The sequence below is a fragment of the Salvelinus fontinalis genome, chromosome 11 (genome assembly GCF_029448725.1).
Source record: "Salvelinus fontinalis isolate EN_2023a chromosome 11, ASM2944872v1, whole genome shotgun sequence".
Classification (NCBI taxonomy): domain Eukaryota; kingdom Metazoa; phylum Chordata; class Actinopteri; order Salmoniformes; family Salmonidae; genus Salvelinus; species Salvelinus fontinalis.
In genome coordinates this window covers 33,165,840-33,179,344 of record NC_074675.1, presented here as the reverse complement: position 1 = coordinate 33,179,344, position 13,505 = coordinate 33,165,840, and the positions used below count along the sequence as shown (strand labels likewise).

At 42.4% G+C, this 13,505-nt stretch overlaps 1 protein-coding gene across 1 annotated transcript; it reads left to right on the top strand.

Moving 5' to 3' along the window:
- The first annotated feature begins 547 nt into the window (after window positions 1-547).
- Window positions 548-12,604, top strand: nat16l (N-acetyltransferase 16, like). The gene is made up of 5 exons (XM_055938469.1): window positions 548-654; window positions 5,866-6,064; window positions 6,213-6,322; window positions 6,490-6,613; window positions 11,560-12,604. Exons 2-5 carry the CDS (start codon window positions 5,876-5,878, stop codon window positions 12,139-12,141), a joined length of 1,005 nt encoding a protein of 334 aa, XP_055794444.1. The 5' UTR covers window positions 548-654; window positions 5,866-5,875; the 3' UTR covers window positions 12,142-12,604.
- The last annotated feature ends 901 nt before the right edge of the window (window positions 12,605-13,505 follow it).

Sequence of the window (13,505 nt, the reverse complement as noted above, 5' to 3'; positions counted from 1 at the left end):
GAATACTTTCCCGAATGCACTAGGAGGACGCATGGCTCTCGTTCTTCGCCTCCCTCGAGTCCATAGGGGAGTTGCAGCGATGGGACAAGACTGTAACTATCAATTGGATATCGCAGGGTATAAAGTAAAATTACACTGTATCCTAATAGCTTGGTTAATATTCATTACATTTAACTTGTAAATAAATTTGATTTTCATTTTAATAAAAAAACATTTAGCTTTTGTGATTCTTTTTTTGTTGTTGAGTGGGTATTGATTTCAGGACAATGGATAGTACCAAAGTAATTTAAAGCTGTGTTGCTGGATATGTACGACACGGTCCCCATCCAAAACTAACCATATCGAGTTAGTAGTATTAAGTATTTACTAAGTATTTTCTGTCATAGACCAGTCACAGACCGCAAAGTGAAATACTTTACTTGGCAAGAAAGACCGGGCAGCAGAGCCTACCGGCTGACGTCTCAATCGCGTTGTGCTTGTTTTGTCCAGTAGAGGGGGCTGCTCGCTATAGCAGCTTCATTCACTCTTCTTCTACTACCTACTTGCTTGCGATAGTTTTAGAGAAAACTGCTGTGGGAAACTCGGGCAGAGGCTAGCAAGTGTCAAGTGAATCCACAACATCAACACATCACCACAAACGTCTTTTCAAGCCAGGTAAGTTACACTCGTTTGAGATCCTAGCTAGTGATGTTAAGTCACAATTTATTATATAGATAGATGATCTGCTCTATAAGGTTTTAAATAGGTTATGCTAGCTAACGTTAGCTATGTAGACTAAGTTAGCTAGCTAAGTTACTGTTATGGTAGCTAGGTTAAAAAACGTTCACATGTAAACATGCAGTGGACGGGCTATTTTGAAAATATGATTATATTAAAAGAATGCACAATTAATTCTGAGAATATTTTTGTAGATTTTTGTGGTTTGGCATTATAATAAGTAGTGTGAAAATATATTTAGAAATGTTCATGGATAACATTAGTAGTGGAGAGGAAGGAGAGTGAAGGAGACAGAGGAGGAAAGGTAAAGATATGGTTACAGAGCCTGACAATTTATACCACACTATGTGACATAATCATAGTTACAGATCTATGGACTGCACAGCACAACTGACACGAAAGCTTTATGAGCCAACGTTTACATGTGGTAGGACAAAATGTGACGCCATATTGAGTAACGTGTTAGCACCATGGGCAACTACTTTGGTAACACAGGACCTAGACCAGGTTGAATTTGTGTCCCTGTCCATTGATGCGTCCAATCATGGACATGTAAGCTGCTGCCAATAGTAGTCATATGTAAGATATATGATGGCAGCACATCTGTGGAAACAAAACTGCTTGATTTTGTTGAATTTAATGGAGAAACAGCAGAGGAAATTGCAGCTGAGGTCCTGGTGGTCATCCAAAAATGTTACCCGGAAAACATTCTCTGCCGACAACAAATACCAACTTTGGAGGACTGAATAGGTTGGGGAGGGCCAATGTCCATACCATAGTTAACAATGCTCTGCAGCGGGAGGTGATTGGCTTAGGTTGTCCTGCCCACATCATTCATAACACGGCCAGAATAGCTTTGGATATGATGTCGAGTACCTGCCCACATCATTCATAACACGGCCAGAACAGCGTTGGATATGATGTTGAGTACCTGCCCACATCATTCATATACGTTTATTTAACTAGATGATAACAAGCGGCAATACTTAACATTCTCAATCCATTTTTTTAACTTTTAAATTAATTATATATAGCAATGGTCTCCAACATTTTCTGAGTCAAGATGCAAGCCGAGATCTATTGCTCTGATTTTTTTTAAATGACTTAAAAAAACGTAAGCCTATGCAACATTACCCTAAAAACAGTACTGTAGCAATGAGGTTTGTGCAGAAGGCTATAGGCCCAATACATTTTCACCGCATTTTGGCTTTGCTTGAATTGCCCTGCCAATGCATTGTTGTTCAGACCATTTTTCTTTGCATTATTCAAATTGAATTCAATATTTTTTTTTAAATCTCACTCATCCTACACACAATACCCATAATGACAAAGTGAAAACATGTTTTTAGACATTTTTGCAAATGTATTTAAAATGAAAACGGAAACATCTAATTTAAATAAGTTCACACCCCTGAGTCAATACATGTTAGAATCACTGTTGGCAGGAATTACAGCCGTGAGTCTTTCTGTGTACGTTTCTAAGACCTTTGCACACCTGGATTGTACAATATTTGCCCATTATTCTTTTCAAAATTCTTCAAGCTCTGTCAAATTGAATGTTGATCATTGCTCGACAACTATTTTCAAGTCTTGTCATAGATTTTCAAGAAGATTTAAGTAAAAACTGTAACTCGGCCACTCAGGAACATTCACTGTATTCTTGGTAAGCAACTCCAGTGTAGATTTGGCCTTGTGTTTTAGGTTATTGTCCTGCTGAAATGTGAATTCATCTCCCAGTGTCTGGTGGAAAGCAGACTGAACCGAGTTTTCCTCAAGGATTTTGCCTGTGCTTAGCTCTATTCCATTTAATTTTTGTCCTGAAAAACTCCCCATCTCTTAACGATAACAAGCATACCCATAACATGATGCAGCCACCACTATGCTTGAAAATATGGAGAGTGGTACTTAGTAATGTATTGGATTTGCACCAAACATAACGCTTTCTATTCAGGACCATAAGTTAATTGCTTGGCCACATTTTTTTTGCATTATTACTTTAGTGTCTTGTTGCAAACAGGATGCATTTTTAGGAATATTTGTATTCTGTACAAGCTTCCTTCTTTTCACTCTGTCAATTGGGTTGTTATATATTGTGGAGTAATTACAATGTTGTTGATCCATCCTCAGTTTTCTCCTAGTACAGCAAATAAACTCTGTAAGTGTTTTTAAATGCACCATTGGCCTCATGGTGAAATCCCTGAGCGGTTTCCTTCCTCTCCGGCAACTGAGTTAGGAAGGACACCTGTATCATTGTAATAACTGGGTGTTTTGATAAACCATCTAACCTATAATTAATAACTTCACCATGGTCAAAGGGATATTCAATGTTTTCAATTGTTTTACCAATATACCCAATAGGTGCCCTTCTTTGCGAGGCATTGGAAAACCTTCTTGGTCTTTGTGGTTGAATCTGTGTTTAAAATTCACTCCTCGACTGAGGGACCTTACAGATAATTGCATGCGTGGGGTACAGAGATGAGGTAGTCATTAAAAAATCATGTTAAAAACTATTATTGCACACAGAGTGAGTCCATGTGTCCATGTCCATGAATCTGCTGTGTGACCCGTTAAGCAAACTTTTACTTTCCATAACAAAGGGGTTGAATACGTATTAACTCAAGACATTTCAGCTTTTCATTTTTAATTAATTTGAAAAAATATTAAGTGAAAAACATAATTTTGACACTGACATTATGGGGTATTATGTGTAGGCCAGTGACAAAAACATCTACATTTCGTCCATTTTAAATTAAGGCTGTAACACAACAAAATGTGGAAAAAGTAAAGGGGTGTGAATACTTTGTTGATTGCTAGGCATAACAATACGATTATTTCTTTATACGTTTGAAACGAGGTCTAGTTGTGGCCGTAATTGGACTAGATTATCAATGACTCTTGGCATTGCCTGACTGCCGTGAGGATGATAATTAGCCTGACGACACACAAAATGATTCCGCTGCTCTGTTATTCGCTACATACTTCTCATTGTGGAGAAGAAACGAATGTCCGTGGGCGTTGGCCAGAGCAAGGAGTATGGGTAGCCAGGTGTCGTGTCTTTGACTATGCCAGATTAATTGCTATGACATGCTATTCTATAAAATAATTTCTCCGTAATTAATATTACCTGATTGAACTAATCATGTAAATGTTAATTAACTAGAGAGGGACACCACGAAAGAATATTTATAGAGCTGTTATCTTTCAAATAAACTCTTAAAGATTTAGTAAGATTTTACATCCATAACAGTCACATTAATCGTCATTTTATTCAGTCTCATCTGAAAGTTGTAAATCCTTGATTATCTGCAAGAATCCTGGCTAACAAGTTGAATCAGCAATACAAAATTGTGTTTAATAATTTATTTACTAAATACCTAACTAATCACACAGAATCACACATATACAATTAAATCATAACTTGATCACAAATTACGTCATACAGGAAAACGTCCCTAGCGGGCGGAATAGATATGACAGCTTGTTACACAAAGAAAAGGGGCGGGGTTTTAGTGAAAGAGCGGGAGACTGGAACATAGGCGAGCTGTGCTATCGTAAATACAGTATCTTATGCATTCTAAATTACCGCCCATTTGAAAAGGAAAATGCAATAAATATTTACTCTGAGCTGCGCTTCAGTAGGTTGGTGGTAGATGGAAGACCGTATCGCCAACCCGAGTCCTCTGTCCTTTGGAGAATGTCTCTGGTAGTCACTGGATACGTTGGAGTAACGTTGTGTGTAGTAGACGGGATACTCTGACTGTCCTTCCTAACCTGCGATTGTAGCAGCTGTTGCTAACTCGACGGCTAGGAGATATCACTTCTGTAGTGAATACGAGTTCAAAGTTCATACCATTCACAATCAAAGTCCATGCTGCTGTTGGCTTAGTTCTGTAGTTATTATCTGAACCATTCTGACACCGGATCGTCATCCTGGTGTGCCCGGAACAGAAAGTTATATTCTTGTCAATGGCTTTTATAGTGGAGGGAGAGGGGTGTGTCTGAAAAGTTTATAACCCATGCCTCTTCACAGGGGCATGCCACTGTGAGCAGAGGAAAACTTATGAAAGCACAAATCTCTCATTTGGAAGCTAAAATTAAATTGAATCTCTTCAAAAATAATTTCATATTCAAACATTTGAATTAAACAACAATCCCATGTGAATCCGATACCTCTGACGTTTAGACCTTCCACAGTAGAGTTTGTCATTCTATCATTGATGAGAATGTCAGAGGAGCCAGAGGAGCGTGCATTAATCCTGCTGAAGGACTCATTGCGGCCAGCACTGGCAGGTCAAAATAACGACTAAAATGAACATAGCCACGAGTAGGTCAAAAAGCGTTAATCAAAAATAATGAATTGTTTGAAAACTGCACACCTCTACCGTCTTCCAGCTGATGGCAAAACTCAGGTGGCACCGCATTATTTCTGCCTCATGCACAAATTGTTGTTACTCCTATGAACAGAGAGTGACATATTCCTCGATATTGTAAAAGACCCCTGCCACTAATAATAACAACGCAAGCCTATCGATACACTTTCCTACTCATTCATTACAGCTGCAGTGCTGGTTGTAGCGCAAGTGGAAGTAGGATGAGGTTGCATTTTATTCCTCATAAAAGTGTTGAATAAAAAGTGTTGACAGCGCTGAGTAGGAACTTAAACATGAACTCACTCGTAAAAACAGCAGCTCTTTGCTGTATTAATTGACAGTCTCTCTCTAGTCATGGTTTTAAACGTTTTAATCTCACAATATCAACTTTGCTGTACCTTTCTTTTACACCTGCTACGTTACTGCAGACACTGTAATCTGAGCCATGTGATTGGCCAGCAGTAGGCTTGTAGTGCACTTGAGTTGCTCTCTGGACCCTCCGGGGGAAAGAATGGGGACACTTCACCTATCCAGTGGGCAGGGCAGCTGAATTCGCTGCACCTACCGCCACACCCTCTAAAAACAAGAACAACAAAAACCAGCAAAAATAAATAAAAACAAATGTAAGGCTTCATGTTTGTTTTTTTACATAAATGTTTGCCGATTGACTAGGAATGCCTTGGAGATCAACCAGTCGATCGCGATTGACCAGTTGCTGACCACTGATGTATAGCCAATAATTCTTTACTCCATTGTTTGTAAACCACAACTTTTACAGGACAGAAACCATGGCAGGTAGCTGTGTTGGGGAGAGCGACGGCCTGACATTCTGGGTGGCTGAACAAAAGGACTACGATGACGTCATGTCCATTTCTGTTAACATCTACGGAGGGAATGACTACCTGCCTCATCGATATGCCGGTTGGATGACGGAGCCTGACAGAGTGGTTATACTGGGACGCAGAGACGGCAAATTGGTCAGTGTGTAGTGCTCTCGGTCTCTCTCTCTCTACTTCCATCCATCCCTATTTCTTCCTTCTGTATCTCTCCCTCCATCCATCCCTCCCTCTCTACCATCCATCCTTCCATCCCTAAATCCATCGTCATCCCTCCCCTCTCCCCCAGGTGGCGCTGGAGTCTGGTCTAATCGTTGACGAGGGGTGTACGGTGGTGGTGGAGGGGTTGAGGGTGTGCCCCAGCGAGAGGGGTCGCGGCGTGGCTAGGGTTATCCAGAGGTTTGCTGATCTTTTTATATGATTTATTCGTTTGCAGATTTTTTTTTTCTCCACACAACAATAAAAAAGAACAGCAACAAACATAGTAAACACCAAATAACAGTCACATACACAGCTCAAGTCCATCGTAAATTAAAGACAAATGTACGGAATGTATACATATATAGATTTGCTGACCAGTACATCCAGCAGCTGTACCCCAGCGTCAGGACCAAGAGACTAACCAAGGTTGACGACCCTTCAGCTGGGCCCACACAGGCATTATCCAAGTTCACAGAGCTAGGGAGACGGGTGAGTTATAATTCATACTATACTAATATATACTATACTGCTGTATACTTTACTATATATATTTTTCTGTGTATAGTTTACTGTACTATACAAACCCTCAACTTTTTTTTATCTGAGTGGTGTAGAAAACTGTTTGAAGGGTTTTGTTTACCGTAACCCTCAACCACAACCCTAACCCAAACCCTCAACCACAACCCAACACAGGGACCCAACCCAATACACACCAAGACCTCTCTGGGGTGGTGACTATGGAGAAAGGGGTAAAGGTGGAGAAAGTTGTGATGATCGGACAAAACAAAGGGAAAACCAATCCTGACAGTTTCCCTTCTGAACCCTCCCCAATACCAACCTCTCCACCTACCTCCTACCCACCCCACACAGTCTGTTTCCCAGAGCCCATTGTGAGACTCTCCCGCTTACCTTCACCAAGACAATCCACCACAACATCCCCAGCCTGAGATAAACCTGACACGGAACCCAAACCGGATGCGCGTGTGCGCCATCGTGCATACATTTATTTTGTCCCCCCCACACCAAACGTGATCACGACACGCAGGTTAAAATTTCAAAACAAACTTTGAACCAATTACATTAATTTAGGAAATGGAATTATGGAAATGGGAATGTAGCTAGTTAGCTTGCACTTGCTAGCTCATTTGTCCTATTTAACTAGCTTGCTGTTGCTAGCTAATTTGTCCTGTGATATAAACATTGAGTTGTTATTTTACCTGAAATGCACAAGGTCCTCTACACAGACAATTAATCCACACACAAAACGGTCAACCGAATTGTTTCTAGTCATCTCTCCTCCTTCCAGGCTTTTTCATCATTGAACTTATATGGTGATTGGCATCTAAACCTTCATAGTATTACCACGACGACCGGCAACACAGTTCGTCTTTCAATCACTCACGTGGGTATAACCAATGAGGAGATGGCACGTGAGTACCTGCTTCTATAAACCAATGAGGAGATGGGAGAGGCAGAACTTGCAGCGCGATCTGCGTCAGAAATAGAACTGATTTCTATTTTAGCGCTTGGCAACGCAGACGCGCAGTGTGGGTGCAATAATTGAATAACATAGATTTCTACATTTATTTTACAACACTCGTGTGCGCGACGCGAGTGGTGTGGTCAGGGTATAAGACTTACTCATAAGTGTTCATAGCATGCTTTTCTTGAACAGAAGTCCGTTTCACAATCTCTAATATGATACGGCGTAGCCTGTATGTACCCAACACTCCTTGTGTAAAAGTGCGTACATTCATGTTACGGCAAAATGTCCGTTATTTTATTTTTTACATAGGAGGATCAGAAGAGATATTACATTATGTTTCAAGTTATAACAACATGTCATGAGTCCTTCAGTTTAATACAGTGTTTATAAAACGTGTTTACATGTAATTTGCGCTATTGGCGCCATTTTCTCTTTGTGACAAAGAGTAGGAATAAAAAGTCCCTCCCTTGCAATCTCTTAGTACTCATATCCTGATTGGTCGTTTATCCAGTAACATATACAGATCATAAGATGTTCTGCTGACTTGCCAAAGGCATCTGTCTTCTATCTCCTGACCTCCTCAGGGCCATTCAGAGTCGTAAAGGGAGATCCGTTTTTTGGTCTTGTGATAGGTTGAAAGGGGGCGCTGTCAATAACAGAACTGTTATTAACAGAACTCGTGGGCTCTCGTTACAAACTATGCAACACAAGGGTTACATAATTTAATAACACAACAAAAAATACTTGAATTCAGCCACAGAACAGATTATTTTCCCCCTAACCCAGTGGTCACCAACCTTTTCTGAGTCAAGATCAAATCGCAGATTTCCCACTCCGGGAAAAAAAAAACATGAAAATGTAACATTAACCAAATAAAAACAGTTCTGTAGTAATGAGGTTTGTGAAGTAGGCCTAATAGAGTATCACAGCATATTGGCTATATTATATTTCAAAACTCGAGTTTTGATAACAAAATAGATCAGTTTGTGAAACACTTGCAAGGCACAGCTGGGCAAAAATTTGAATAATTTGTTAATTTGCTTGTTAATTTGACTGGACTGATAATAACTGCATCTGATGGTCATGTTGCTTTCAAGATAACTGGGAATTTGGTTAGAGTTTACGAGTTGTATAACCGTTCAAAACGATTTTTCCCGGTCTAATCCAGTTCCCAGTTGTCTTGAATGCACTGAAGTCGGAAGTCAAAGATTACCGACTTCTGAGTTCCCAGTTTTTTTGAACACGGCATTAGTATCGAGAGAGAGAGAGAGAGAGAGAGAGAGAGAGAGAGAGAGAGAGAGAGAGAGAGAGAGAGAGAGAGAGAGAGAGAGAGAGAGAGAGAGAGAGAGAGAGAGAGAGAGAGAGAGAGAGAGAGAGAGAGAGAGAGAGAGAGAGAGAGAGAGAGAGAGAGAGAGAGAGAGAGAGAGAGAGAGAGAGAGAGAGAGAGAGAGAGAGAGAGAGAGGAGAGAGAGGAGAGAGGAGAGAGAGAGAGAGAGAGAGAGAGAGAGAGAGAGAGAGAGAGAGAGCAGCAGCAGAGGGGTCCACCTCTCACGGTCTCTACTCTCTCCTTCCTTTCCTCTAGTGAGACTGACCAGAGAGAGAGGACACAGTCTTCCACCTGATGGCGAAACTCGAGTCGCACACGACGGGCTGCTAATAATAATGAAAAGGCAGGGCTATCGATACACTTGGCTACTCATTCATTGCAGCTGCAACGCAAGTGGACGTAGTAGTGTTGAATAAAAATTACCCCATGTTCCCCCACCCTCTCCAGACCAGACTGATTTACCGCCCCATGTTCCCCAACCCTCTCCAGACCGGACTGATTTACCGCCCCATGTTCCCCCACCCTCTCCAGACCAGCCTGATTTACCACCCCATGTTCCCCCACCCTCTCCAGACCAGACTGATTTACCGCCCCATGTTCCCCCACCCTCTCCAGACCAGACTGATTCACCGCCCCATGTTCCCCCTCCCTCTCCAGACCAGACTGATTCACCGTCCCATGTTCCCCCACCCTCTCCAGACCAGACTGATTTACCGCCCCATGTTCCCCCTCCCTCTCCAGACCAGACTGATTTACCGCCCCATGTTCCCCCACCCTCTCCAGACCAGACTGATATACCGCCCCATGTTCCCCCACCCTCTCCAGACCAGACTGATTTACCGCCCCATGTTCCCCCTCCCTCTCCAGACCAGACTGATTTACCGCCCCATGTTCCCCCACCCTCTCCAGACCAGACTGATTTACCGCCCCATGTTCCCCCACCCTCTCCAGACCAGACTGATTTACCGCCCCATATTCCCCCATCCTCTCCAGACCAGACTGATTTACCGCCCCATGTTCCCCCACCCTCTCCAGACCAGACTGATTCACCGCCCCATGTTCCCCCACCCTATCCAGACCAGACTGATTTACCGCCCCATGTTCCCCCACCCTCTCCAGACCAGACTGATTTACCGCCCCATGTTCCCCCTCCCTCTCCAGACCAGACTGATTTACCGCCCCATGTTCCCCCACCCTCTCCAGACCAGACTGATTTACCGCCCCATGTTCCCCCACCCTCTCCAGACCAGACTGATTTACCGCCCCATGTTCCCCCATCCTCTCCAGACCAGACTGATTTACCGCCCCATGTTCCCCCACCCTCTCCAGACCAGACTGATTCACCGCCCCATGTTCCCCCACCCTCTCCAGACCAGACTGATTTACCGCCCCATGTTCCCCCACCCTCTCCAGACCAGACTGATTTACCGCCCCATGTTCCCCCATCCTCTCCAGACCAGACTGATTTACCGCCCCATGTTCCCCCACCCTCTCCAGACCAGACTGATTCACCGCCCCATGTTCCCCCACCCTCTCCAGACCAGACTGATTTACCGCCCCATGTTCCCCCATCCTCTCCAGACTGAATTTCCATATACATATGCAGACCGAGGAGAAAGTTGCAATAGGCCCGTGCAACCCACGTTTTTATATCAGCACAAACAGAAACCCTCTTAAACCTTATCCTATAGCTTCATGTTCACATCCCGATTCATACCTTACCCTAACCTCAACAACAACCCAAACTCTATCTTCATGTTCACATCCTGGTTCAATCTCTAAATTCTGACTCCGCTTATCAATGACAATATTATTCTAGTAATAAAAGTGGTTGAAATAGTCAGCACTTCTGTACATTGTATTTCTACGAATTTTATTTTTGGAATTTTTACTTCTGTGTCAAAGCCATTTGAAAGGCAAATGTCCAGACAGACTGTCTGCATTTCCTATTTCTTCCTAGAAACCAGCCTAAATGTCAGTATCTTATAACTGGAAACACAGAGTGGTTAAAAGTCCGTCTCAGCGTGTGGCTGTGTGGTGCTCTATACAACAGCCTTTCAAAGAACACCTGACTAAAGGAAGAAACAGCATGTTTTCTGTCCTAAATGGCACCCTATCCCTAAACACTTAGACTGGTTTATTGCGGCAGTAGTCCAATTGAGGACCACATGGAGACCGGTTATATCTAATTTAACTGAGTCAAAGGGTGCGTCCCAAATGGAACATGTTCCATATAGTGCTCTACTTTTGACCTCAGCTAATGAAGTTGAATGGGTGATTTATTCATTGAGTTTCTGAGGGAGCTTGTTAGGGATTGGCTGTGCTTGTATTGCTAAGAGACTTGTGCGCACACACAGATACACACACAAACTATTGCTGCACCTTTCACAAGGGGGAAAACACCACAATGGACTCGTAATTCAGGTGTCAAACCATCCCTCTTTTTCTTATTTTTACATCTACCTCCGCTTCATCCCCCTCGTCTATATGTTTGCTCTGCACTGTTTTCACCCACTCTTTTTCTTTCTCTTAATTTCTCTCTCCCGCTCCCTCATTATCTCCCTCCACCCCATCCCCTCTCAATCTCCCTCTGTCTTTCTCTCTCTCTCTCTCTCTCTCTAGGCTGCTCTCTCATTCATCGGGGAGGCCGACAGTTTTGAGGGTTTCGTCTCACACCTGAGGAACAAACTACATTCCACCACAGGAAGTGAGCCAGGTGGGTCCGTCCCTCAAATGGTTCTGATAGAGGATGAGCAACACCTGAAGAACATCCTCCTTGATCCTGAACTCCCCTCCAGGGTTCAACTTCCTGGCGGTGCCATTATCCAAGACTGGCAGCCCTTACAACCAATCGAAGGAAACCTTGAGATCTTAGCAAGGCGAAACCTCACCTGGTTGGCCGACAAGCCGGAAAGACCTTCCTTCCTCAGCTTTTACACTCCGCCTTATCCAATCCCGTACAGGGGAGGATCGCTGAGATTCAATATCGATATGTTTGGAACTGATCTAGTTTCAGCAAAGACGGCACTTGCCGGCCATTTAGAGAAAGTGAGGGAGAGGAGGGAGGTGAAGGGGAGGCTGATGGTTCATGTGTATCTGAATAAGTCACTATGGGAGGGGGTGAGGGAGTTCTGTGAGGGATACACAGGGGTGAGGAGGTGGAGAGAGTACCGGGAACAACTGTTTCTGGAGAGAGGGATGTGAGGAGATGTGGAAAGGATGAGAGAGAGAGGGAGGGAGAGAGAGATGAACAGAGGATAGCAAAAGAGAAGACAGTGAGAGAGTGTGCAAATGAGACTTAGAGAAGGGTTTTCCACATTATCTTGCTTTGATTATTTGAATCAGCTGTGTAGTGCTAGGGAAAAACCTAAACATACCCCCCTGGGGGGGGTTAGCCATGTAATCAATATACATAATATATCATACAGTATGTAAGACTTTTTATATTGATTTGATTGATTGGAACAAAGCCAGCACTTTAGAAGTTAATATGATTTTAAAAAACGATTTGGATGATGCAAGAATTTATAATGGGACATTACAGGAATAAATGTTTTCTTATTAAATCATTGTACATTTTTGTAAAGACAAGTCTACCAAATCACTGTGATTCATCATGACTATGAAATGCAAATCAGTATCAATAAGAATAAATGAATAGAATGTTGCTGATCGTTCTCTCTCTCGTATCCATTTATAACTGAAGCAGGTGGAGCTAAAAAGGGGGGAAATGACAGCTAATTGTGTGTGTGTGTGTGTCAGCTGCAATGAAAGGGCCATGGAAAACATGAATGAAAGCCTGTTGCTGTCTAATCGATACAGTATGTCTGTTATTCAGTACTGTAGGTAAAAGGTGATTCAGACAATTGAACTCAATGAACTGAATGAAGACTGAGGCTGTCGTGCTACTGTACAGTAGCTCTCACAAAACATGGTAACTGACTCACTACATCTCACAGAGATAAGCGCTGGATATTGTTGCTCCAGTAAACTCAATGATCTTTCTCTGAAAGACAATGGATACATGGTTACTGACTCTTATCTTATAATACAATTGTATCCAGTGGCTTTAGTTTATGATACCTTATCAGCCAGTAACTGTAGCATATCAATATGTGTGAAATCATAATTGACGTCATACCAGACCAGACAAGTATTTCGCTACACCACAAGCTTTTCGCTACACTCACAATAACATCTGCTAACCATGTGTATGTGACCAATAACATTGGATTTGATATGTACTGTACAGTACCTGTATATCTTAATAGCAGTTGATATCTGACAGTTATCAATGAAACAGGATGGTGTATAGTAAAATATATATTGTAGTTAAAAGGAAGGCCCTTGGTTGGAGGACAGAGCTTTCAGCTTTTAGGTGTTTGTCTGTTCAATCAGAAACACACTCCATTCCGTCCTTCTCAACCAGGGTAAAACGTGTGTGTGTGTTGAGTGCTTGTTCCTGAATACTTAAACACTTTACATACGTATTTACCTAATTAGAATGACTAATTGGATCCCAAAGAGAATTAAAGAACATTACTATCCAACACAGCTCTGTGAGTAAC

Excerpts from the sequence above, each read along its gene's own strand:
- nat16l (XM_055938469.1), top strand. The coding sequence starts at position 5,876 with ATGGCAGGTAGCTGTGTTGGGGAGAGCGACGGCCTGACATTCTGGGTG. Across the intron at positions 6,065-6,212 it reads GACGCAGAGACGGCAAATTG|GTGGCGCTGGAGTCTGGTCT; the intron begins GTCAGTGTGTAG and ends CCTCTCCCCCAG. Across the intron at positions 6,614-11,559 it reads TCACAGAGCTAGGGAGACGG|GCTGCTCTCTCATTCATCGG; the intron begins GTGAGTTATAAT and ends CTCTCTCTCTAG.